Here is a 25,972-nt window from a genome sequence, read left to right as displayed (position 1 = left end):
CTGTAGGCCTAGGCCTATTACTGTCAATAATCAATACTGGAGAATGATGTGATGGGCATACATGCAAGCTTTAATTCTATACAAACGGTACAGTTTGGAGTGATACTTAATGATTAATGATACATTAAGTGGGAAAATATATAATATAGGCCTAGGTATATTTCATAAGATTGAAGACATTGATAACAAAAGCGCTTATAATGAGCTGTTTCGCCCCCTCCAAGGTCAATGTCACCAGACATGAGTCGAGTAGTTTCATCGTGTCTGTCACCGTGCGTGTTATGACCGGCCACACATTCGTTTTTCTTGTTACTAATTGGTGTCCGTGTATGTTAAATATATTTTTTTGTATTGACGACGAGGAGATGTCCCAATAATATTACGAGTCAAGAGGCTTAATGAACCTGCTTTCGAAACTATTCGCCATAAACTAATTTTAGGATTGATGTCGCAAGGTATGTAAACCTATTTATATTTATAACACAATTATTACTGCTCTTTATGATAATTTTAGATTTGTAATTTAAAATTTATTTTGTACAATGTTTCAGAGCCTCACAAGAACAAAAATCGCCAAAGACCTAGACATGTAAGTGAAGAAGCTCGTAAAAAACTAAGGTCATGTCTAAAGCTAGAGTATGAATTTTACTATTGGCTCAGAAGAAGACTACTTAACCAACTGTCTTGGCTTTCCACATCTTCCAAATAGAATCTGTTCTGTATAAAATAACTTGTGTGATATTAAATTTATGTTTTGTATTGATAATAGTGTTGCTATTGATCAACTACTTCATAACATTGACCTTAAGGTTCCTTATATATCATCCTGGAATTATATATATGTGTCCATTTGCACGGTAATTTAGGTAGAAATGATCCAATTTTCATGATAATTGGTACTAAAGTGTTGACCTACGTTTATTCTAAGAAGTTCACAAACTAAAACTACCATGATCAGATCATGGGAATGGGGTAACACTTGCTTTTCAAATTTTTGGCCCTCAAAACACAAATGTGCAGCTTCTTTCTTGACTATTCATAAAGCTTATAATAAATAAATAGATAATCTTAAGTATTTGCGAATAAATATTTTTTTAATTTTTATAGCATTTGAGCGGTTAAATTTTATGAAGCTTTGTTATGCTCAAAAACATGAATTTTTTCCTCACTCAGGTACAGTAGTCGCAGCTAGTCTGGGCGCGCGGCCGCGCTATGGCAGGGGGTGTTGTAGAGGGGAATGTTTAGTTTATTGCTCATTTCCAAAAAACGTCTGGCCCACACGGCTCTCTGGGGTTGGCGTGGGGGACGGTTAGTACACAAGGGTCCGCGCGCCCAGACTAACTGCGACTACTGTAGTTGGTTGGGGAATGAGGTAAAAAGAAACATTCGAGTAGATTAAAAGAGAACAAATCAGATAAAAACTTGGGTTTAGACAGCTGTAATTGTCAATCGTAATGCACAATCCAATTCAAGATAGTTAAATTAAAATAAAAACTTTTACGTTGTAAAAGTCCCAGAATGATTGAAAGTGGTCCTGTTATGATTTCTTCTTAGGGTCTTTCAATCCTGCTCCTGCATTAAACTTGAAAAAAATGATATCACCATCATCCACCACATATTGTCGTCCTTGTTGTCTGTACTTGCCAGCAGCCTGTCAAATAGAGAAAATTGAACAATACCCAAGATTGGTACATTACATAATATAAAATGATATAACACTGAACAGTTTTGAGGGATAACATCAAGAAGAGATACAATTTAGTAACATTAATCGTATGCCTATCACTTTAGGAGTCCCTCCTGGCAATCCCTAACCCTCTAATCATCAGTCTAGTATTTATTTAACATTTACAAGTGCTGGTCTATCTGACTGTGGTACATGAGATTCTTGCCATTACTTACTCATTATTATTGAGTTGTCATTAAACTCTTTTGCTGCAAGAAAATGTTGATGTTACTGTCCGAAAAGTGCTAGGCTTGCTGCATGGGGCAAAGTCTAGTGCGCATAAAAATAAAAATTGTAAAAATAAAATTTTTCATCTCTAAAGTGCTAAGGAACGATATATCGGGCCTCGATCGTATAAGGAATTGAAAGTAATCATCGCTGTTTCGAAAGGATCATTTCGCTATTTCGAGTCAACTGATATGAGCCTTTGAGCTTACGCAAACGAAAGTCAGGTCGGCACGATATATCGTCGCGTAGCACTGAAAGGATTAAATAGAGTTGAACAATTTACAATGTATTTTAATTTTATGAATATTGAATTCCTAGAACTATTTTTAATATGATACAGAGAGAACAAAATTTAAAACTACAAAGTAACTCAAAAATTCATTTTTTTTTTAATACCAAAACAGACATATAATGTTCTCCCAAACCAAAAGTAACTTGAAAATTACGTCCTACGACTAGAATTCATTGTCTGCTTTTTAAGACTATAAAATAGAAGTTTTAAATTTTATAATTCACCTATAATAGTCAAATACTAAGAAAACCAGAAACATGAACTATTAAGTCAGCACTTTGATTACTTGACTATTCAAAAGTTAAACAGTAAGATTAAAGAAAATGAAAATAATATTAGTGGGTAGTAGAAGTAACAGTAACACCATCACATATACCAACAACAGTTTGCATCCCTTAGGGTTGCTAAGGAACAACATAAAATTTAAAACCAAATTTTGAGCAACACAAACTCTTAAATTCTCCAGCGATTTCCTAAAAACCCTATTAATTTTTGCAACAAAGACTTAAATCACATTAAAAATGTTGACAATGAGAAGCCTGCTAGTGTGCATGATGGTCCTGGTGGCAGTCAGCCTGAGTGAGAGTTCCCCTGTGGTCCTTCAACTACAAGATGATCCTGTAGTAGCAGAGACTGAGGCCTCCAATGCGACAATACCTGCTGCTGGCCCCACTGATGGTCCCACCGAACCCCCCAGGACCTTCAACCCAACCAAGGCCAGCTCTGCAGCCTGTGTCACTCCTGGACTCATCCTGCTCGCGTGTTCTGTCCTCGGAGGACTTCTACAATGTGTCTAGGATTATCTAGGTTGTCTATGTCTAGAGAATTCATGTAATAAATTTATTGTTTTGTGTTAAATTTGAAATATGGTAATTTCTTTATCATAATTAGTGAAAACCTACACCTACCTTTGCCTATTGGGTCTGATGATGATTGGAGTGATCACGCATTACCTATCTTAGCTATCTTTTATTGTGTATCTATTTGCCCATGGACTCTAACTAGCTAAAACTCTATCCCTTTCCCAAGAATTTCTTATTCACAGAACAGATCCACAAGTAAAGATTTACCAGTACTTGATCAATATATTTTTCTGATTACAAGCTTGGCCTAACAGAATCAGTAGTATTGATATTCAACGAGCAGTGTCTTAATCATTCCTAGATGCTGAATAATTCCCACACTATTCACACCAATATAGCATAAGAGTTAACATATTAATTTTAATCTTTTTTTTATTTAATTTATTCTTCTGTTTCTAAGGGTCAGCACATTTTCGTTTTCAATTCTATATTTCTATGATTGGTAAAGTAATGTACCATAAACTATTGCATACCTTGCATCCTGCTTCAGATCCTTCTTCTTTAAAGTCATCAAACTTCATAACCTCAGCCATGATGAAGCCTTTCTCAAAATCTGTGTGGATTCTTCCAGCAGCTTGTGGGGCCTTTGTTCCTTTCTGAAAAAAAGTATTTTTTTACAGGAAGTTTACTACCATTACTGACTTGTCTGCTTCACTATTATCATTATCAAAACACTTATAACATACAGTAGAACAGTGGTTCCCAAATGATGGTACGCAGGGACATCTAGTGTGGTACACGTTTAAGTATACAAAACTTCTACAATAAACGGTATCAGCATTCTGAATTCTGACACATACTTTCTCCCATAAGTTTGTCAACAACCTTTACTAAATTTTTATCAAAATCGTTCGGGCCATTTTTGGGAAAATCCTATTTTTCCATTATTTTATGAGGTTTTATGGGGTTTTATAAGAAAATCCCCATTAAAAATAAAAATTTCTAAAAAATTAAAAAACTATCAAAATTGTAAGGACCATAACATACTATGTTAAATCAAACCCTTGTTATTTTATGGGGTTTTTATGGGAAAATAACATATTTGACCATTACTTTTGAACCATAATTTTTACAGAAATGGGATTTGTACCATTTTATTCAGAATTTAAAGGGCTACAACATACAAAATTTTTATCAAAATCGTTTTGGGCCATTTTTGAGAAAATCCTATTTTTCCGGTTTTTTATGGGTTTTTATGGGAAAATCCTTAAAGTAGTACCTTAAACGAAACGATCAGCGGAACCAGGGAGGACGGCCCGCGGCGCGATTTATAAAGAACCTCTTTGCATTACTAATTACTAGGGGTCTGCGGTGCACCGAAAAATCACGGTGAACCTATTATAATAATAAATTACTTTCAGTTTATTAGTAGTCAACGACAGTTGGTTCCAAGCACATAAAAGTCTTATCAGATGTTTGTTTACGATCTTCATAATTTATTACTGGGGTGATGATGCAATAAAAAACCCATTAGCAGTCCCAAACCATTAACATTTTATCACGACAATAACACAATTGTTGTATTCAAGTACTTCCAAGAACTGTTGAGTTTTATCACTTTTATTTCTTTACGACTTTCCCCAATTCTATTTTATCATAATAATAATAGTTTTATGATGACTGTTAAATGTTATCTCTAACTCAGTCAGTATTTTTGTGAATAATCAATTTGCCGCTGGCATTGCCTACTGCCATAAAACTGTTAGGTGCTACATATTAAACTTGTAACCAATCTCATCTACAATCTTATTTATAAGTTAAAATATTTGTTATAAATATTTTATCTTTCTATTGAGAAACCACAAGCATATTTGTTGTTTGCATAATTTGTTTTTCGTTGTTATGCAAGCCTACTCGGTCTCAAATTATGTCATTGCATGTTCTGTATCTTGTCTTACATTGTTAGATGTGGCTGTTTAAGGCTTAAATGTTTTTTAGTTTCCTGTATTTTTTATTGTGTTGATGGCACTTTATGCAATCTAAATCTTATGAACTAGATAATGATTTTGCTACCCTCATTGTAACCTAATCAATTTATATATAGGCCCTCCTAAATAATTAGGTCTAGGCCTGGGTCTTTTGATTATTTGGAAGAGCTTTAAAATATACTAAGAAAATTGGACTGAGCCTGAGATAATCTAATGATTGATATGATTGATATTGTGGATGTTAACTTTGTAAATGAAAAACAATAATCTTACTCTGTGATAATCCAAATTTTAGTTTCAGAAAAAAACTTTGCAAGAGTCGTATTCATCTTATAACTAGTTTTGAAGCTGATAAAAAAAAGATGCTCTTTGCCATTACTTGATCATATCCTCCAGTTGTTCATTGTTGTCTGCTGTGAACAGCTGGCAACTACACTGTCTTTGTACTGAATGCTTTTATGTTTTTAAAAATCTAAAAAACAACTAGACATTGTGTTGGTTGGAAATAATTTACCAGTTGTGTGAAATTATCTTGTCAATAAATGTTTCAAACATGTTTATTCCTAAAAACTCTTATCCTATTTTTAAAACCACTTTATCATGGCTATTCAAAGTATCTCAGAATAAAATAGGTAAAGCCTTTATCTTAACTGTGATTTTTCTTGACACAATCCTCGTAGTAGTAACAGGTTTTTTTTTTTTTTTTTTGTGGTACAGTAATTGTTGTTCGAAAACCATGAATGTAGGATAGTAGTGGCAATATAGCAAAGAGACATCACTTTAGGCACGTTTTTCCCATGTTATTCTTATGGGGATTATTTTTGGCCACTTTTTTGAAGACCCTGATCTTTGCCTATACAAGCCTATATTAATGTTCAATACCATTGTACAACTCCATTAACATTTAAAATCCACATCAATTCACATGACATTCTCAAAATCGAGCGAGGTTTGTACGCGAACTCGGGCATGCTCCCCCATATAAAATACGCGCTACCCATATAAAATAATGTTAAATTTTTTTTACTTTTTGATTTTTTAATGTTGTAATATTGTTTATAATCAAAAGTTGACACCCAGTGTGTGTGCCAGAATTTCAACCGTTTTGCCGTATCTCAAGCCGTTTTCGAGATATAAGCGTTTTTAGACAGTTTACGGACTTAGACGATTTTTCATGGTAACTTTTATTTGTACCCATATAAAATAATGTTAATTTTTTTTTACTTTTGATTTTTTTAATGTTGTAATATTGTTTATAATCAAAAGTTGACACCCACTATGTGTGCCAGAATTTCAACCGTTTTGCCGTATCTCAAGCCGTTTTGAGATATAAGCGTTTTTAAACAGTTTTACGGACACTGCCCCAAGAGCCAAGTTCGCGGTTACGAGACTGGGGAATCCCCAGGTGGTGACGTCACCGGGGACGAGTCTAAAGTAGAGTCCCGCAAACTCGGCACTCGATAACCCGGTAGTCTGGATAACTCGGCCATCACCTGGCTCAGAAAATTAGTGATTTTTTGAGTCTGAGTTAAACATGGGCTCAAGTAAAAGCATTTGCAACTCGTACCAAGGATTTGTTGTACTATATCTGATGACTTAATACCTACTTGTAAAATAAATGTAAATAAATAAGGCAGCTAAAAGGAATAAAAATTGTATTGTTCTTATTTTTAACCCTAGTTCCCGATAACCCGGCATTTCACAAACTCGGCACCCTTCCAGTCCACATTACGCCGAGTTTGTGGGACTCTACTGTATATAGAAGTGGCATAGTAATGTCAATGTATTATTGTTAAAAATAATGGTTTAAATACAGTTCTGAGAAGAAAACCGCAAAAATACGGGTAGCCGCGTACCGTACCGATTATGTACCGAGAACCAAGGTACAAAATATTGTACCGTACCGACCTTAAATTTTCTGTACCGCAGACCCCTACTAATTACTCCATTACACACGACTAGAAAATTTTATTTGAAATTGCTTGGTTATATGCTGAAGATCTCATTACTCATTAGCTACAATTTTGTTTGTATCTTGAAGTTTGCTTCTGACCAAAAAATAAAAAAAATCCTCGCTTAGTAACTTTTTCATGTCAAGGTGTGATATTTGTTTAACATTTTTAGTTGTTAAAATTTGAATTACGATTTAAATAAGATTATATTTATACTGTCAGATTGTGCAGTTAATGCAGATTCCGAATATATAACTTTAATTGCAGTAAACGTATTGTATGCACGACCAGGAGCGTATTAACAACCGCGTGCACGGCTTGAGGAACTGACATATCTGCGTCGAGTCCCCCTTTGTGGTGGGGGAAGGTTGCTGAAACGGCACGCTTTTTATCCCAAATCTCCTATCTACCCGGTGTTCCAGTTGTGTTATATACTTCGATGGTCTACAGAATGTCAATAATGGACCAAAATAGGTTAGCCTACGATGCATATTATTTTAATACGTATTACGTAAGAATTATGAATTACAATTTAAAAAAATTTAATGGTATTTTCCTTGGATGATGAGGTTATGTAACATTATTTTAGAGATATTCATTGACCAAGTTGATCTGCCTCTCGGTTAATCAAGGTTCAACATATTGTGCTTAAACATTAAAAATGTTTTAAGTCCATCTCTCTTTATATTGACTGAGTTTATCTGCCTCTAGGTTAATCAAGGTTCAACATATTGTGCTTAAACATTAAAAATGTTTTAAATCCTTCTCTATTTTAATTGACCAAGTTGTTCTATCTCCCAGTTAATCAAGGTTCAGCATATTGTGCTTAAACATTAAAAATGTTTTAAATCGATCTCTATTTTAATTGACCAAGTTGATCCGTCTCTCGGTTAATCAAGGTTCAACATATTGTGCTTAAACATTAAAAATGTTTTAAGTCCACATTTTAATTATTGACTGAGTTTATCTGCCTCTAGGTTAGTCAAGGTTCAGCATATTGTGCTTAAACATTAAAAATGTTTTAAGTCCATCTCTCTTTTAATTGACCAAGTTGATCCGTCTCTCGGTTAATCAAGGTTTAACATATTGTGCTTAAACATTAAAAATGTTTTAAATCCTTCTCTCTTTTAATTGACCAAGTTGTTCTATCTCCCAGTTAATAAAGGTTTAACATATTGTGCTTAAACATTAAACATGTTTTAAATCCATCTCTCTTATAATTGACTGAGTTGATCCGTCTCTCGGTTAATCAAGGTTTAACATATTGTGCTTAAACATTAAAAATGTTTTAAATCCATTTCTCTTTTAATTGACCAAGTTGATCTGCCTCCTGTTTAATCAAGGTTCAGCATACTGTGTTTAATCATTAAAAGTGTTTTAAATCCATCCCTCTCTCCGGACAGTTCCTACTCTTTACTGTACTTACTTATATTATAAAATATACAATTTTGAAAGTTTTTACTCAACAGGGTGTCTAGTTTATTTCCATTTTAAAATTCAAGACTAATTCCAGACTTTTCAAGACTAGTTATTTTTCAACAAAAAGTGAGTGTTGATACCAAAATGTATCAATTCTCAATTCAGATACCAACTTTTATAGTTTAACCAAATTTTATAAATAATTTGACTGTACTACACACAATTTTAAATGTTAACCCTTTGCGGTCGAATGGCGAGTATAGGTCGCCGGGCACCATTTGAGCACCTCGCCGAAAAATGAAAAAAAATTCAACCTGAAAGGGTTAAGTCCCATCGAGTGACCCCTCATTTTGAAGGTCGTGATAAAAAAACTTACAATGCAAACTATAAGTTTCTATCTCATTCCAGTAAAAAATGACAGCTGATTGAAACCTTTAGAAATCCGAATCAACTTGCAATTTTATATTCAATTGGCTGCCATATTTTACTTAGTTAAGATAGAGACTTCTAGTTTGCATTGTTAGTTTTTTTTTATCACAATCTTTAAAATAAGGCGTCACTTGATGGGGCTTAATATTTAAAATTTTTGAGTTTCCCCCAAAATCCCCCATTTTGGGTTTGGGAACCAAGTAGCAATTAGGCTCAAAAAGTACTTCATAACATGCCATAAAGGAGTGTTGAGTTTAGTTTTCCTAGTGTGAGCCGTTACAAAATTTACAGGGGGTCTCCAGTCTTGGAAAGCTGTAAGTTAATTTTAACTTCTGAGACTTTCAGTTGGCTGCCATTTTTTACGAGATAGAGACCTCTAATTTGCGTTGTTAGTTTTCTTTTACCAGGACCTTCAAAATAGGGGGTAACTCAATGGGTCTTACCATTTGAAATTTTTGAGGTTTTTCTCCAAAATCCCCCATTTTGGGGATGTACACCAAGTGGCGGTTATGCCCAAAAAAAGTGCTTCATAAGATGCCATAAAGGTGTGCCGAGTTTCGTTTTTCTAGTATGGGCCGTTGACGCGATAACCTGAGTAATTTTTGTCCGTTTTTGATGAAATTTGGCTTGAAGGTGTAGGGAGGGATAAACTTGATTGAGTTCACAAACCAGTATGATCGGACTATAGAAATGGGGTTTTATGGGGTAAAAATTGTTTATTTCTCATTTTTGACCCTCAAAACAAAAAAAATCCCAATTTCTCTAAGTAACTTACCCTTTTTTAGAGCTTAAAAAAACAAATAATTTAGTATATTAAAGGGGTTTTTACGGTTATTGGTCAAAGAAAAATTTCCAAAAGTAAAAATTACCATCCTATGCTTATGGAGATAAGTAAACTGTTATAGGTAGTTTGCTTGTTTACAGATATATTTTGATCAAACTTGGCAAATTAACTTATTTTATACCAAGCTATTGATATTCTACTAAAACTTTACTACCCTCCCTATAGCAGCAAACCTAGGTACTTGTTAAACATAAATGTCATTTAAATAGATTTAATTGAAAATCCAACAGGGCAAATGGAAATCCGCTTAGTCTGCAGGTTTGCTGCGGCTGGGATATTTTGTACATGGTGCAGACAGACACCACGCACAAGAAGTGTCTGATCAAAAGCAAAAGAGAAAAGAACAATTAGTTATTTGAAAAAGAGCATGGTCTTAAGTGTTCCTGCAGTCGCTATTAGGCTCAAAATCCCATGCTCCTGCATCATAGGCTTATACCCATTACCCCAGGAATCAGCATCTATATCCTAACAGAGTCGTCCTTCTAGCTACAGCTTCCCCTGGCAAATATCACTGACCACTGACCAGGATTATTATAATTGTTATTCCTTGCTTATTGTATAAGTATGGGAAGAGATGGGTGGTAGTGTTCTGCCCTGATAAAAGTATTGGTGTGCGAAAAGAGGTGAGAGAGAGATTGCCTTATTGTGCTCTAAATTGTTTAGGAATTTAAACTATTTGACTAACTAGAGAATTACACAAGTAAAAAAAAATATATTTTAGTATCAAAAACTACTCAACCCTCAAAAGAATGTAAATCATTTATACAGTAGAATGAAATAAACCTACATGTTATGCCGTAAGAGTAACCAAGTGAAGATTTTATTCTGAAAATTGTTTACTCAACAATGTATACCTGGATAGTCCAAGCTTTAACTTCATCATGACCAGCTGTAAAGAAGTACTGCAACTGTAGAGCCTTGTAACCTTGCACAATAATTTTATCCAGGGCACTGTAACAAATCAAAAACAGAGATAGAGGTAAACTTGGGTAAAAATACTTCTTTTTAATACAAAGACATTATGGGTTTGCTAATTTTTTTTGCCTACAAAGTAAATTTTGAATGGTTATTGGTATGATATATTTGGAACAACCGTAAAATTAAGTAATTTTAAAGAGTTATAATAACAACAAGATAATGTGATTGCCTGTAATCTTATGTAAAATGTATCAAACCTCCAGAAATGATTTATCTGTTGAAAATGGTTTAAGTGTGTTTACTAATCATCGTCAGCTGTAACTTGGAGGTGAAGCCCTCTTAGCTACTGAATCCATTTCATTGAATACATGTTCCGCAGGTAAATAATTCCTCAAACTATAATATATGTTTCGTTTCATGTAAGTAATTTTATAATTTTAATCAATGAAAAAAACATCAATTAATATGTAATATATGTAATTAATATGTATGTTAATATGTAAAAGAAAGGTTTCTGAAGTAAATAAGGATAAGAATCTTTATTACCCTTTAAACATTTTACAGTGCAATACGGTTAGTCATTTGCTACATAGTAAGTTGATACACATAGGCCTAAAATTAAAATGTAATTTATTTATTACATGCACGGCAAACACTATTTTACAAGAGAGTTGAGTTGACATTGATAAAATTAAATGTGACTTAAAGTGGAATAGTTTAAAATAGTAACTAAATACAGTATTTCACAGGAAAAATAACAAAGATAATTTAATTAATGAAGTTAAAACAATCTAGCCTGGTTTAAAATCTACTAATGACAGGTACGTCATGAAACACTAGGTAAAAAATATAGGCAAAATTCAATTTATAAAATAGAACGAGTACATAGAAACTAGAATCAACCAATTAATACTAACATGGATTGATGGCAAAAATAGATTCTGAAACAAGTTAACAAGTTATCAGTCTGAGTCTAGCAAAACGAACAAGAATCAAGTGAGACCTTCTAGTGTTGTATGTATGAACATTTTCATTTAAAATTAAATTAAAGAATTTTGTTTTTACATACAAAAAACATAGAAAGATAAAGTTGTAAATAATTATCTAAAACAGTCATAATATTATCTTACTATCAACAAAAACAGGCCTACAAAAAATTAATAATGTTGTTAATGAATATTTTAATAACAATAACAATGATAAATACTTTAGAAAAAAAAAAAACTTAAATTGACGGAAAATATAATATAATGATTGTCACTTCCTCTCACTGATTATGTTGCCCTTTAGAGGCACCAACAAAAACAAGCTCACTTCACTGCACATATAGCACTGAAAGTGAGGCCCTTAGAGGCACCACCAAAAGCACATCCACTTAAGCTGGAACTGGTCAGCAGGCCACGTAGACTTATCTCCTAAAGAGTGGCAAGGAAGACCCGAAGAACTCAAGTTGGACTGCATTCCCCAGACGATGAAAACAAGAAGTGTTAGATCAAAGTGCGATTTAAAGGCCTAATGTGTCAACAATCAAAGCGGGCCCTTGGATTAATGAACTGCAGTCTTTTGGTATTAATGTTTCTGACACTGCAGGAGGGCCAATTTAAGTTTTAATTGTATCTGATATTGGTGGAAAGTAGGGATGGACGAGATTGAATTTTTAGTTCGAGACGAGACAAGACGAGATTTTTTATTTCTCATAAAATTTCGAGACGAGATCGAGACGGGATTTCCCTTCTCATACACAACGGGAAATGCACGTTCAAAATTTTTACCTGATTTTGTAACATTGTTAGATGACTGTTTAAATACAAAAATAATGATAATAGGCAAGAATATTTACAATCTTTTATTAAAAAACATCAGCATAATATTTTTTTATTAATCACGCCTAACTTATTAAAAATGCCTACGATTAGGAAACATAGTGATATCAGTTAGGATAGAGTTCAACTTATCCTAAAATAAAAATAAATCATAAAATAAAAGCAATATTAATTTTTATAAAATAGTTACTTGTTTTGACTTTTTATAGTAATAAAACATTCCTCACACTGCTTACACTTAACAAAACTTCTCAAATGTTATTAAAGTAATATTATTAAAATAATTAAAGTAATATTTACATTTATAGAATTAATTAAATAAGAACGCCTTCGCAAAGGAAACGCAACTACAACACGCTCCTGTATTGCGGGTATTGCATTGGCTTTCTGCAGGCGTTTTTAATTTTTTTTTTTTTTTTTTTTTTTATTCTCGTCTCGATAAAAATCTCGGCCAAAAAGAAATCTCGTCTCGTGTAACGAGATTTAAAATTTCCCGAAAATTTCCCGAAATTTCGAGACTTGACCATCCCTAGTGGAAAGTTGTTTACAGGGAAAAATCATGTTTTGACGAATGACTTAGTTGTAATGGAAACCTTACTTGGTTGGGTTTTAATGGGGAAAGTAAATTTGAAAGGAACGACTTGTAAATCAAGTTCAATGACTGTTACATCTTTGTTAACACCTAACATCTATATTGCTGACGAGTGTAGTATAGAAGTTTCAGAGATAAAGGATCCTGTAATTGTCCAAATAAAATGTGAAACTAATCAGTCTTATGACTGTGTAGAAGAAGCTGTTGGTAAAGAATTGAAGAAGTCTTTATCACCAAGTATAGAAATTTTTAATTCAAGAAATGAAGAAGACTGAACTTTTGGACTACTTATCAAAGAAGAAAAAATAAATTCCGAAAAGATTTTTAAACTCATACAGAAAGAGTCATTATCAGACTTAAAGCAAAAGAGGACAGTTTCAAATCATTTTGTGTTTCTGAGGACTTTGACGATTAAAAAAATGTTGTGTAAAGATTTATTCATTGCAAGTATGAAGAAAACTGTCATTTTGGGGTTAAAGGTTTAGTGTCTATGCTAAGATGTGAGCATAATAGGATGGTGGGCAAGACCTACCAAACTGTTGAAACAACTTCTAGGAAAGTACTGGGAAGATCTTGAAGAGTTAATAACTGTATTAGGCGACTGTCAATCTGTAATTAATGCAATAACACTTATTTATGTGTCTGAAGATAGTGGTGATATGAAAGTATTGACTCCAGCAATGTTCCTTCTTGAAGCAAACGAATAAGGAGTAGCAGATATTGATTGTATTGAAAGAATAGATTTATGTCACTGTATGAAACATCAACTAAAAATGAAAGAAGATTCAAGGAAGAGATTTCAAAGTGAATATTTAAGTCAGGTGATTCTTCGTTCAAATAAAAGTAAACATCGTAAAAGTTAAAATCGGAGAAATCGGGCTGATAGGAGTTGACAATAGAAAACATATGGAATGGCCTATGATGAGGGTTCAAAAAACTTTCAAAGGAAAAGATGGTAATTTGCGTTTGGTGGATCTGAAGACATTTAAAGGAACCCTGCTACGACCTATTCAACACATTTATCCCATAGAAGTGGTCAATAACCAGGGAAAAGAAGTTCAACATAAACAAAGTTCAAATGAATATGTTCTAAATCAAGATAAACTTACAAAACGAGGAGGACAAATTAAGTTACCTAAAAGGCTGGACTTTTAGTAGATACTAGATATAATAATTGTTTTTAGTCTTTAAATTAATGAAGTGAAGACATAAAAGACTCATAAAGGTGGGAGGATGTTGCAAATGGACTGTGTCCAGATGAGTATTTAAATTAATTGATTGATCACATGTTTTTGTTTACATTAGCAATTACTGCTATTCTTTTGATTGATTGTTATAGTTGCCCTTGAATAGTGATGTTTGATTAAAATTGGAAGAATCTTTGTTCTATGTGTTTTTTAGTTTATAGTTATTTTAAGTCTAACCCTCTTAGATGAGTAAGTATCACGTTTTAACACACTTTTTGAATAAGGGTTGAAATAATTACATGACAATATCAGTCATTCCTCATAACTAACTTGGTTGCTAGGCTGAGTGATATTTTCCACTCCTGGGTAATCTAATACTTAACATACTTAACTATACTAAACATTACCAATTGGCAATTAGACCTAGTAGCAAAACCACAACATTTGATAACAAAAAAGGCAATAAAAATAGGAAAGAATAGCTTGCTAATTAGGAAAAATATCACCTATAAGTATGAGGAAAACTATTTCCACTGAGTCTAAATTAAAAACAAAATGAACAGTTGAAACATCAGGTCAATGTGTACGTGAAGATGGCGCGAGACGAGACACAAACCGTTTGAATAATGGCTTCTACTGCTGTTAAGTGGACTATTTCTACGAATCAATCAGAGCTTGCAATTAGGCAGCGATCTGCATTCCCAATGACAGACATTAGCGGTCGAATGACACGCATTTAAGCCTTTTATTATTGAATGGTCAGTGAGCAAATTTCATTAGTTATTTCCAACTGTGGAACGGTTATTACGATTGTAGAGCCGACCTTGGCGCCGCTGCCATTACAACAATCATCCTAATGGCCTGACAGAAAAACAATAATGGCCTGAGCAGAGACCTAACCCATCGGTGTGAGGGCTATTTGGTCCACTGTGTCTCTGAGATCTTTTATAAATTCAAATGGCTTTGGACTAATTTTTTTATTCAAATAGTTATTATTTGTTGTTACATGTCTATTTTCAATAAGATACGCTTGATTGATATGCATTATATTTTCTTCTTTTATTTGCTCAATACAATGTTTTAAAAGTTTTCAGATTATTTGTAATTATGGACGGACACTGGTCACTTCGACACGGTAATATAACCAAACTATTGATTGGAACTCTGTTGTTTTGTAAGTTGTTTGTTTTGTAGCTTAAACCAACACAAAACTTGTACAAGCCAGTTCTTCCAATAAACAAGTTAGGTAGAAAATATTATTACATAAAATATGGCAGAGCTAATAGAAAACTTAGATTTCTTATTATTACCGCAGCGTTAAATTTAAAATGCAATGATTATGCATCTAAGCAGTTCTTTGTGATATAGTAGTTTTTATTACTGCAACAATCTTAACTTATAAAATAAGTATTATATTGAAGAACGATTTCTCATGATTCACTAAGAAATGTTTAAAAATTATGAACTGAACCTAAAACTGACATGAAAAAAAATTAAATAATTCCTCATGGTATTCAACTTGAGACAGCTGGAACATAATGATAAGATAGTGACATTGATAAGCCAGTGGGTTGGAGAGGGAGGGCTGCTGGTTCAAAACCCATCATTACCCGAGGCAGGGTCATTACATAAGGCCCAAACAATTTGTGCGACCATTTTGTCATTGGTTGGAATTGCTCAGGCCCGAGCCGAGCCATTACAGTCCCACAGACAGTCGTTGATGTAATTGAAACGATCCCAATAGATGCCACAGACATTCCAACACATTCGGCTGCCAGGAAATATAAAGCACATTGTCACAAGAACAAGACAATACTGTACAGGCTGTACCTACGTAAATATTTAGAATTAATCTTTGATTAACTTATAACTAATAAGTAGAGTAAAAAATGTCCTTTTTTATTAATTGGGAAATAAAATTTTACTACTTTACAGAAAATCTATGAATCTGTTATAAACTAATTTTTTAAACACTTGTGAAAAATAAAGCAGCAATGAAACTGGTCTTTAGTTCTCACCCTCCTAGGACCATTTCTTAAAAATAGAAATCTTTTAGCTATTTTAAGATGGCTTGGGAAGTGTCCACAGATAAAAAAGGAATTAATTATGAGAGTAAGTATTGTGATTATATGATTATTTGATATTGGTATGTCATATTAAAGATAATTGATTATGATCTTAATCTTAAGCTCCTTTATGTTTGTCTCTAACAAAAAATAGAACAATTAATTTCTTAACTGGACTCAGGAATAATACGTAGATAATTATTTGATACTGAACTGTCATTGATGTGGGGTAAGGTTTTTCTTGTAGGAAAGTGAATGAAGTACTCCTTCAACACATTACTAACTTATTTAAAGTTACTAACAATTTTACCATACCTCTTGATTTTTATATTTTCTTTATTTAAAAATATTTTAACACCTCAGACTTTATGACACTCCAAGTAGTTTTGTTAATATTTTGAGATTTTTTAACCCTATTGTTTAGGTATTTTTTCTTTGTTAAAGAGTATGATTTTCATTAATAGTATATTTATTCCTATAGATTTTGAACAACAGAGAGTCATGTGTCAATCTGGCCTTTTTGCATAAATCAATAACCTCTTTAAAAACAAAATAATAAATAAGCTCTTTTTATGAATGGCTTAAAATTTTATTTTTCATGTTATAAGAGCCAAACATCAACTAAATAAGTCCTAGGCTTGCCTGAGAGTAAGAAAACCCTTTTTTTTAACAACTTAGTCATCAATGAAGTAGTGAACAATGAAGTACGTAAAAGATGTATAAACATTATTTACTGTATTCTTAAGTTGTAGGAATTGCTTTAGGACCAAGATGATTTACTGTATTTAAAATTTAAGTCACGATATGTAATGTACTACAGTATCACCTGGTAGTGTTGTTATCCTCCAGAAACTTGGTCCTGTTGACAGGATCCATGTCAGCCAACTTGTTCTCAAACACTCCAGAGAACGGGATCATGGTTGAGCCAGGGTCATTCTTGTCAACCCACTCTTTTATCTTCACCAACCTGGTTGGAGAATACAAATATTTAAAATCTTTAATGCTTTTTCATATAAAAACAAAAACTTTTAAGAAGGGATATCAAACTATTTAAAAATGTTATGCGTTAAACAATGTACGTAATTTTTCAACTTTCATTAACTTTACATTATGTTTTCAACTTCTATATACATACAAACTACTTACTTAGCATTTATATTTTTAATTTTTATACCTTTTAAGTGTTAGAAAGTATTATAAAATAAATTAACTAAAGTAGTCAAGAATCACAAGTTAATAATTTTTACTTCTTATTGTATCTCTATAGCGAAATTCCGATCAACGCACAGGCCAAACCATACCACCTAGAAGCATGAAATTTTGCATACATATTCTTCTCATAGAGTAGGCAGACAATAAGAAGCGATTTTACGAAATTCCCAATAGAAGGTCAAAGTTAGCATAGAGTTCGTATAGGAAGAATAATTTGTTTAACGTTTTTGTTTACATTTTGCCTGCAATTTATTTAATCATCAGCTGTTAGAATAAAAAATTAAGTTTACTAAGGTTATTTCGGACCATATAAACATCATAGTTGTATGCCAGTGAAATTAACCATAGACAAAAAGAATTAAATATAGACCGTCAGCTGTGCTGCGGTTACCATAGGTTCTGGCGCACACCGCTTGGAGCGACATGTAGTTACGTGGTACGCGCTACGTAAACTACAACGGTGTGCACCGGAACCTATGGTAACCATGGTAACCGCAGCACGGCTGACAGTCTATATAAGTCTTTTTGACTATGAATTAACCTAATTAGTAGTTATTACTGTCTCACAGTACGGGCACTGAGGTTTTAAATGTTAATGGCGAGTTCGTTCCACACAATCACAGGAGATGGTGCGTGTTTATTTACTTCACTCTCATTCATAATTCACCTTACACACATACATTCGCTAACTGTACGCGAAGCAATTGATGAAGATGTTGTGAGAAACTGGGTCTACTTTTCAGTCTTATCCCAAGACAGTGACGGGAATAATTAACTTAATTCAAGGGAATACTTCTATGAAATGACTAAGCCGTTTACCTTTGGTAGGTTGTGTGAGATGGTTGACAAATATTCACATTTCTTTTCGAGGTTTATTATCGAATTGGTGAATTATATTTCAAGTTTGGTGATGAACTATAATCCCTTGAAAAGACTAAGATTTACACAATCCCTGTCTAGCAGGCACTTCGACATTTATCTTCACAAAAATGTACCTAATTGAGGCCATAGTTATCACAGGATGTGCCCGATGGATGGGAATCAGTTTTTATACCACGAATTCCCCTGGTTCCTACGGGCTAACCATTTAAAGGTTGCAATTCCCTTTGAAAGTGTGCTTCGCCCTCACAATTAGCAAAGAGCAGGGGGGACAGTCACTTAAGATCGCAGGACTAGACTTGAGAGAGGATTGTTTTTCTCATGGACAATTTTATGTTGTATATTCACGGGTCAGCTCAGCCACGAGTCTGGTGATGCTAGCACCTTCTGAGAAAACAAAAAAATATTGTATGCTAAGATATTCTGTAAATAATCAAAAGTAGTACGAACAACGAACACACTGTTAACTGCAGTTTTATTCGTTATCGTAAAATGAAATATAAAAATTAATATAATTTATTGTTTATTTAATGTGATTTATTTTATCATAATCTGGCACTTAAACACTAATTTATTAAACATTACAACCAATTTGAAGGTTTCCGTGGAGAAGCACGGGTTTTTCGCTATGTACGGGTTTTTATGTATGTACGCCGTACGATACTCAGTGTTGGGAGCACTACTTTTTTTGTAGCGTTAGCTGTAGCTACGCTACTTTTAACATTTAGTAGCTTCAATATTGTAATTCAATATTGTAAAACTTTTCGAGAACGCAAAGTAAACAATTGAATTAATCATATCATAATGTTCTTTTTACACAGAAATAATTTGCTGAAAACCTTTTGGAGATAATGTTATTATTATTAATTATTATATATTACAAGTATCAATGGTATTTTGGAAGGTTTAATCACAATTTTGGTTAGGTTGCTGTACTTAGATTAAAATTTAAGAATGCTAATAAGTTTTACCACGGTGTTATCTCCCGATTCTGACTATCTTTGAGAACATCTGACCTGTGAATTGACACCAGTTGAGAGATAAGAAGTATCAGCATCAAGTGATGGACCAAAAATAACAATTGTTCCAAAAGCCAAACCACCGAATGAGTTTTACAAGGGCGTCCAAAAACACTAAACTACCAGGCTCTAATATGATGAATAAAACTAAAACAACCATTTGTGAATTTAAAACTTTATATGACTTTGAAGGATTACCAAATAAGAAATCAATGAAAAAGTTAATCATCTTCGCTAAAATCAATTTCTTACCAAGCACATATTTTTAATAAATTATGGAAATCCCTTATTAACTGACACATACGTTCAAACATCAATACAAATATTGCCCAGAGGTTTGCAAAGTTTTAAACTTTGTTTATAGAGATGTTTATAGAGTAAATCTTTGTTTATAACATAGAAAAAAGGGGCTGACATGGTTCCAAAAATGAACATTAATGATAAAGGGAGATGCTCTCTCACACAACCTACAAGAGACATGACCTACTCAAAATGGGAGTGGGAGAGTTCAAAAACAAATATAAAATTAAAATACCATTCTACACTAATCTTCTACATTCTTAAACAAAAATGAAATGTATAAAAAGAAAAAAAACTGGAACACACCATTAAACAACTTTTAGAAGTAAAATGATTTTGTTAGATGTTGATCATGATTGACTTAGTAGGGGTGTGCGAGTTCTTGAGTAACTGAATATTCTCGAGTGAGTTTTCTCTGCTTGACTCAATTTATTTAAGAAAACTCATGGAGTTGAAATTTTAATGTGTTATCTAGAAACATTTATATTCGTACAGTATACCAGATTAAACGCACAATCTGATTAAACTGCAGCAAGTTGTTATTTTACAACTCTGACAGCCAACTGGCCATGAAACACACGGAAATAAAGTTATACAAATTTAGAAGGGAAGAAAAAATAACTTAATTATAATACTGTGAAGGAAAGACTTGAATGAAATAATGAAATGACAAGTACAGGTTCCTAGATCTGTCAAATAAATTACAAAAGCATATTTTATAGGTGGTAAGGACTTGGAGACGGAAGTTTTTTGTTTGCTCATATAATTGCCGTTGCTACCCTAAAAGGTAGGAACATATAGTCAGAAAGCAGAGAGTTAACAAGGGCTGTTTTACTTTCCAAAGCTGAATAAAAACTTGCAACCATTTTGTTTGAATTAAACAGTAGCTAAAATAATTCCTTTTGCGACAACATAACAGAAAAATCACATTTCTTTGTCTATTGAACGGAAATTTCAGGAAGCAGACTGTATTGTCAAGGAAAGACAATATTCAATATCAAAAAGGAGATCAAAGACAAAAGAATCTGTATCTACACTGGTAGTTAAACAGCTCTGAAAGTTCTCAATGAGTTCACAGTTCAACTCCAAGCTTGTCTACCATTTGTCTTGCTTTTATCCGAATTTGAAAGGAGAAATGATTTGACATGTTATTGAGTGCCTGGTCATTCTGTTGTAATGGGTAACGAGGCTGCTGGAGACTGGCGAATGTAGCCTCAACAGCAACATCATTCTCTCCTGAATCGTCATAGGCCACTAAAGGTACATTGTATGAGATAGACTGAAACAGTACTTTTAAGAGTACGCATACTCATCCATCACACACCTTTTATAAGAAACCAAAACATGTTGCAGTATTTGAGTTTTTATTATAAAAACTTATGTTTATGTTACTTGAAGTTGTTCTACTCTTCAAAACGGGAAGTGGAGCGAGTGCCAACCTATTTTTTTTTGCTTTGGGGGTCATAAACTGAAAAAACAGTCAGGTAGGCCCGAGTGTCGTCTGACTCTCCAGAAAGGAGACAGGATACAGTTTCTCACCTGGGCTACCCTGATATCGATTGAAAATATTGATTAGATTAGTAAACCTAACATTCGTTCATTTTTTTATAACCTGCTAGTTTGGTTAGGTTATATGTTAGGTTATAACAGTTTCATTTCATCCCACAAACAAGTATTGCCCATTCTGCCCCACTGGGCGATCTTTCCACCCCCATACCCGCCACACCATGGAACCGGTCACTGATACCTGGCTGGCACTCGTACCGCCAAGGCTCAGGCTGTAAAATGACCCTTGTCAAAGATTTTAGGCAACTGGCACTCGAGCCTGCAATATTGTAAAACAGATTAAACACAAAATTCATAACAATACATTTCTTACCATTTGTTTTTCTTCCTAATGTAGTCTTTCTCAGAAAGGTTTATCAAGTATATTCCAGGTTTTGTTGTCAAGAACATGTGTTTATTGAGCATTTCTATCTGAAAAATAAAAGATTTTCAGCATTTTTGAAACCTAAAGTTGGTCATTCCCCAGCACAGTCAAATTAATGTGTCTTGTGTCCTACTGTACTGCTTAGCTGCCTTGTACATAATTTTCAGAGCTTTAAAAGCCTTGTGTATAGACAAATGTAAGTATTAACCCTTGAGCAGGCGCTTCACCAGTAAAACAGGAGCGGGCGCATGTGGAGTTTTATTCTGCAACACTAAATAGCACAAACTTTACAAATTGTTTGTTGTTATAATGCAATATTGTATGTAAATGCTAATCAGGAATCTAATTTCATTCATATTATATAACTAGCTGTACCCGCAAGCTTTGTGCCAAAGGCATGGATTACATTAATATATTTAATGCCAGCTGGTTATAATTCATTTGTTATTGTTTTGAACTTATAATTGTTACTATGAAAATACAAAAACTGTGAACCAAACTCTTAACTTATTTCAGTTTTATTTAACCTTTAATCTTATAAAACTAACTAACTTTAAACTTGAACAACTAACTATTTGACATGGTAGCAGAGCTGCAACGATCCACCTGTAACTGATCTTTATTTCACTTATTTGTACTGTCTAACTTCAACTGAACTTTGAACATGACGACTCGACTGAGGAAGAAGGCTGCCACTCTCACGGCACGTGTGAAGTCTACCCTTACAGAGGTGACTACACTGCTTAACGCCGAGGACCCTTCGAGGAACGCGCTACTAGCGACGCTGGCAACTCTGCAAGGCTATTCAGCTCGCCTAGAAGCCTTGATGGAACAGATTGACCTAGACACAGCCAACGGGTCGGCAACTGTGGAGGGTACCGACGTCACCGAGGACCTTTTTGGTATCGTACTTGACAGTGAGCAAGTAATATCAACCTTGAAGGTAAGACTAGAAGCCTTCAACACGAAAGCTATCAATGATCATACCAATAATTCAAATGGTCTTTCGTCCGAGCGAGTGTTGGAAAATCCACGCAGTTTAGTACAACTGCCTAAACTAATCCTTCCCATGTTTGAAGGTAACATTCTTAAATGGCAAGAGTTCTGGGACTCGTACAACTCTGCCATTCACAGTCAGCAATATTTAACTAAAGTAGATAAATTCAATTATCTTAACTCCCTTTTGAATGGAGAGGCCAAACTATGCATTGCTGGTCTACAATTAACTGCTGACAATTATGACGTTGCCATTTCTTTACTCCAAGAAAGATTTGCTAACAAACAACTCATAATCAATTCGCATTACAAAGCCTTGATGGACTTAAGTCCCTTAAAATCGAACGACACTGGAAAACTTAGGAACTTATTCTATGTTATTGACAAACACATCAGGTGTCTACAAAACTTAGGCGAAGATACCAACTCGAATTTCTTTTTTTTTTCTCTGATTATGAGGAAACTTCCTCTGGATATAGTCATAAAAGTAGAGGAAAACAACGTAGATAATACTCTTGATGCCACTAAATAATGTAGTATAGTAAGAAATATAATCGTAGCTAGAGAAAAGTCACAACTTTTATTAGGTTTTGGATCAACAAAAACTTCCATCCCACCATCAGAAAACGGAAACTACTTTCGTAGCTCAGAAAAAGGTAGTTTTTCAACTACACAGGCCCTTCCTTCGACCGAAAACAGAACTGCAACCTGTATTTTCTGCAAAGACGCCCACTGGAACGACCAATGCCAGAAGTATAAAACTGTTGAAGAAAGAAAAGGTAAGGTCAAAGGTCTCTGTTTTATTTGCCTGAAGAGTGGACACAATTTAAAAGATTGTAAGGTAAGCAAACCTTGTATATATTGCAAACAAAGGAAGAACCATCATAGAAGTCTTTGCCCCAAAAGATTTTCACAGTCTCTTAAGCCTCCCGAAAATTGTGCTGTCAATCCCGAAGTCTGTAGCGAACCTTCTCTTGTTACTGTTCATGAAAATGTGATTTTGCAAACGGCTAAGGTTTATTTGACGAGTAATGGCTTGACAGAGCCTGCTAAAGTTTTGTTTGATACCGGGAGTCAAAGATCTTATATCTGTACTAATCTTGCATCAAAACTTAAACTAAAGAGCGATAACACTCAAGTTTTATCTGTATTTACCTTTGGTAATAAAGATGCAAAAACCTTTGAAACACAAAATGTAACTACTGGACTCATACTAAGTGATGGTAAGGTTTTCAATCTCAGTTGTAATGTAGTGCCCCAAATCACGGGAAAGTTAAGCAGTACCTCTAGTATTGATGTTTCCCAGATACAATCTCGGTTTCCATCCCTTACTTTTGCCGAGGGTCAAAATGAGGATTCAGTCATTGACTTGTTAATAGGAAATGATTTCTACTTTGACTTTATAACTAATGAAAAGATCGAAGTACACTCTGGTTTGTATCTAATAAGATCTAAGGTTGGCTGGATTTTAAGTGGGAGGGAAAAATCACCAAATGATGCAAAATCAAACACTTACTCTACGTCCTTTCTAACTATGTCACAACCTACAAATGTTTTTAATTTAAGGAATCATTTTGTGGAACCAGACTCACAGTTTGTACAAGATTTGCATATTAAAGACCTATGGAGTTTGGATAGTATAGGGATTCGTGATTGCCCTCATCAAAATGATGATGCTTTAGGTAAGTTCAATGACACTATTAAGCTTGAAAATAGTAGGTATTCGGTTGGTTGGCCTTGGAAGGAGTATCCCCCTGACTTACCAAAAAACTACACTTTGTCACTTTCAAGACTTAACTCACTTTTGTACCGTTTTAAAAACAATTCTAGTGTGCTTGAAGAGTACGATAAAACAATCAAGGATCAACTCTGTAACGGAATTATTGAAAAGGCTCCTCCTAACGATGACTTAACAGTTTGTCACTATATCCCACACCACCCAGTTATCAATGAGTGTAAAATCACAACGAAACTAAGAATTGTGTATGATGCATCATCAAAGAGTAAAAAGACAAAAAACAGTTTAAACGATTGCTTGTACCGTGAACCGGTAATTTTAGAAGATTTGTGTAGTCTATTTCTCAGATTTCGTATGAATCCTGTTGGTATTGTTGCGGACATCGAAAAAGCATTTCTACAATTAAATTTACAGGAATCTGACAGGGATGTCACTCGTTTTTTGTGGCTTAAGGATACATCCTCTCTTTCACTAGACAACAATGTTGAAGAGTATAGATTTTGCAGAGTACCATTTGGAGTAATTTCTAGTCCTTTTCTATTGAATGCAACTATACAACATCACTTACTCCACTCTCAACTTTCTGGGGTTTCTGAACGTTTGAAACATTCATTTTATGTCGACAACATGATTACTGGAACTCAAACCAGTCAGGATGCGGTTATTCTTTTCCAAACGAGTGAAACTATTTTTTCACAAGCTAGTATGAATCTAAGGGGTTGGTGCTCTAATTCTAAGCTATTTATGGCAAGTATTCCTGATGATAAAGTTACTACTGAAAATGAAAACAGTGTTTGTGTATTGGGAATAAAATGGGATACAATCAAGGACACGCTCTCTGTAAAACCAGTTAAAGTTGAACCTTGTGTTGTAACGAAGAGGAATGTACTGAAACTAGTAGCTTCCATTTTTGATCCTTTGGGTTTATTATTTACTCCTGTAGTTTTGAAAGCTAAGTTATTCATTCAAAACTTGTGGCTTGAAGGCGTTGATTGGGATGAAGAGCTGAACTCAGAACTTACAAAGGTATGGATGCAGATTCAATCAAACCTACTTAAAATTCCTGAGGTATGTATTCCAAGATATGTTGGAATCATTGGTGATACTTTAGAGTTACATTGTTTCACTGATGCATCTAAAGATTGTTACGCTGCAGCTGTTTATTTGCGATTAAAGAGTAATAATACATCCACGACAAAATCAGTACTTATTTTCTCTAAATGTCATGTAACCCCCAAGTCAAAGCCAAACATCACTATACCACGATTGGAATTACTTGGTGTTTTAATTGGGGTGAGATCATTGAAGTTTACTGAAACTGCGCTGAAGACTTCTGTGACACAAAAAATACTTTGGACAGACTCACAATGTGTTCTCCATTGGTTGAATACAAATAGGATACTACCAAAGTTTGTTGAGCGAAGACTCTCGGAAATTAAATCACATACCGATGTAGAATTTCGTTACGTACCTTCTAGTAACAAACCTACAGATTTGGCGACTCGCGGATTGACTAATCATGAGTTACAGGAGAGTCAGGTATGGTGGTCAGGCCCAGAATTTTTACGTTCACCGGAAAATGAATGGCCACGAAATGACTTTAATCAAATCACTTCAATGTCAGAACAAAC

At 34.0% G+C, this 25,972-nt stretch overlaps 2 protein-coding genes across 2 annotated transcripts in view; one reads left to right on the top strand and one right to left on the bottom strand.

Moving 5' to 3' along the window:
- LOC128981887 (uronyl 2-sulfotransferase-like) overlaps positions 1–766 on the top strand; it is a 28,431-nt gene extending 27,665 nt beyond the window's left edge. The window contains exon 7 of the mRNA XM_054400870.1: positions 552–766. Within this exon, the coding sequence (XP_054256845.1) occupies positions 552–709 (158 nt within the window). The 3' untranslated portion in view covers positions 710–766. The remainder of the gene's footprint in view (positions 1–551) is intronic.
- Positions 767–1,415: 649 nt separating this feature from the next.
- LOC128981916 (obg-like ATPase 1) overlaps positions 1,416–25,972 on the bottom strand; it is a 110,446-nt gene continuing 85,889 nt past the window's right edge. Inside the window, exons 7-11 of the mRNA XM_054400910.1 lie at positions 21,557–21,654; positions 17,094–17,234; positions 10,536–10,632; positions 3,583–3,705; positions 1,416–1,651 (exon numbers count right to left, since the gene is read on the bottom strand). Of these exons, the coding sequence (XP_054256885.1) occupies positions 1,538–1,651; positions 3,583–3,705; positions 10,536–10,632; positions 17,094–17,234; positions 21,557–21,654 (573 nt within the window). The 3' untranslated portion in view covers positions 1,416–1,537. The remainder of the gene's footprint in view (positions 1,652–3,582; positions 3,706–10,535; positions 10,633–17,093; positions 17,235–21,556; positions 21,655–25,972) is intronic.

The sequence above is a fragment of the Macrosteles quadrilineatus genome, unplaced genomic scaffold (genome assembly GCF_028750875.1).
Source record: "Macrosteles quadrilineatus isolate MER2022 unplaced genomic scaffold, UCM_ALF_1.0 Scaffold_1__1_contigs__length_201487025, whole genome shotgun sequence".
In the NCBI taxonomy this organism is placed as follows: Eukaryota; Metazoa; Arthropoda; class Insecta; order Hemiptera; family Cicadellidae; genus Macrosteles; species Macrosteles quadrilineatus.
Note: the sequence above shows the minus strand (reverse complement) of the source record. Positions and strands in the feature narration are given on the sequence as shown.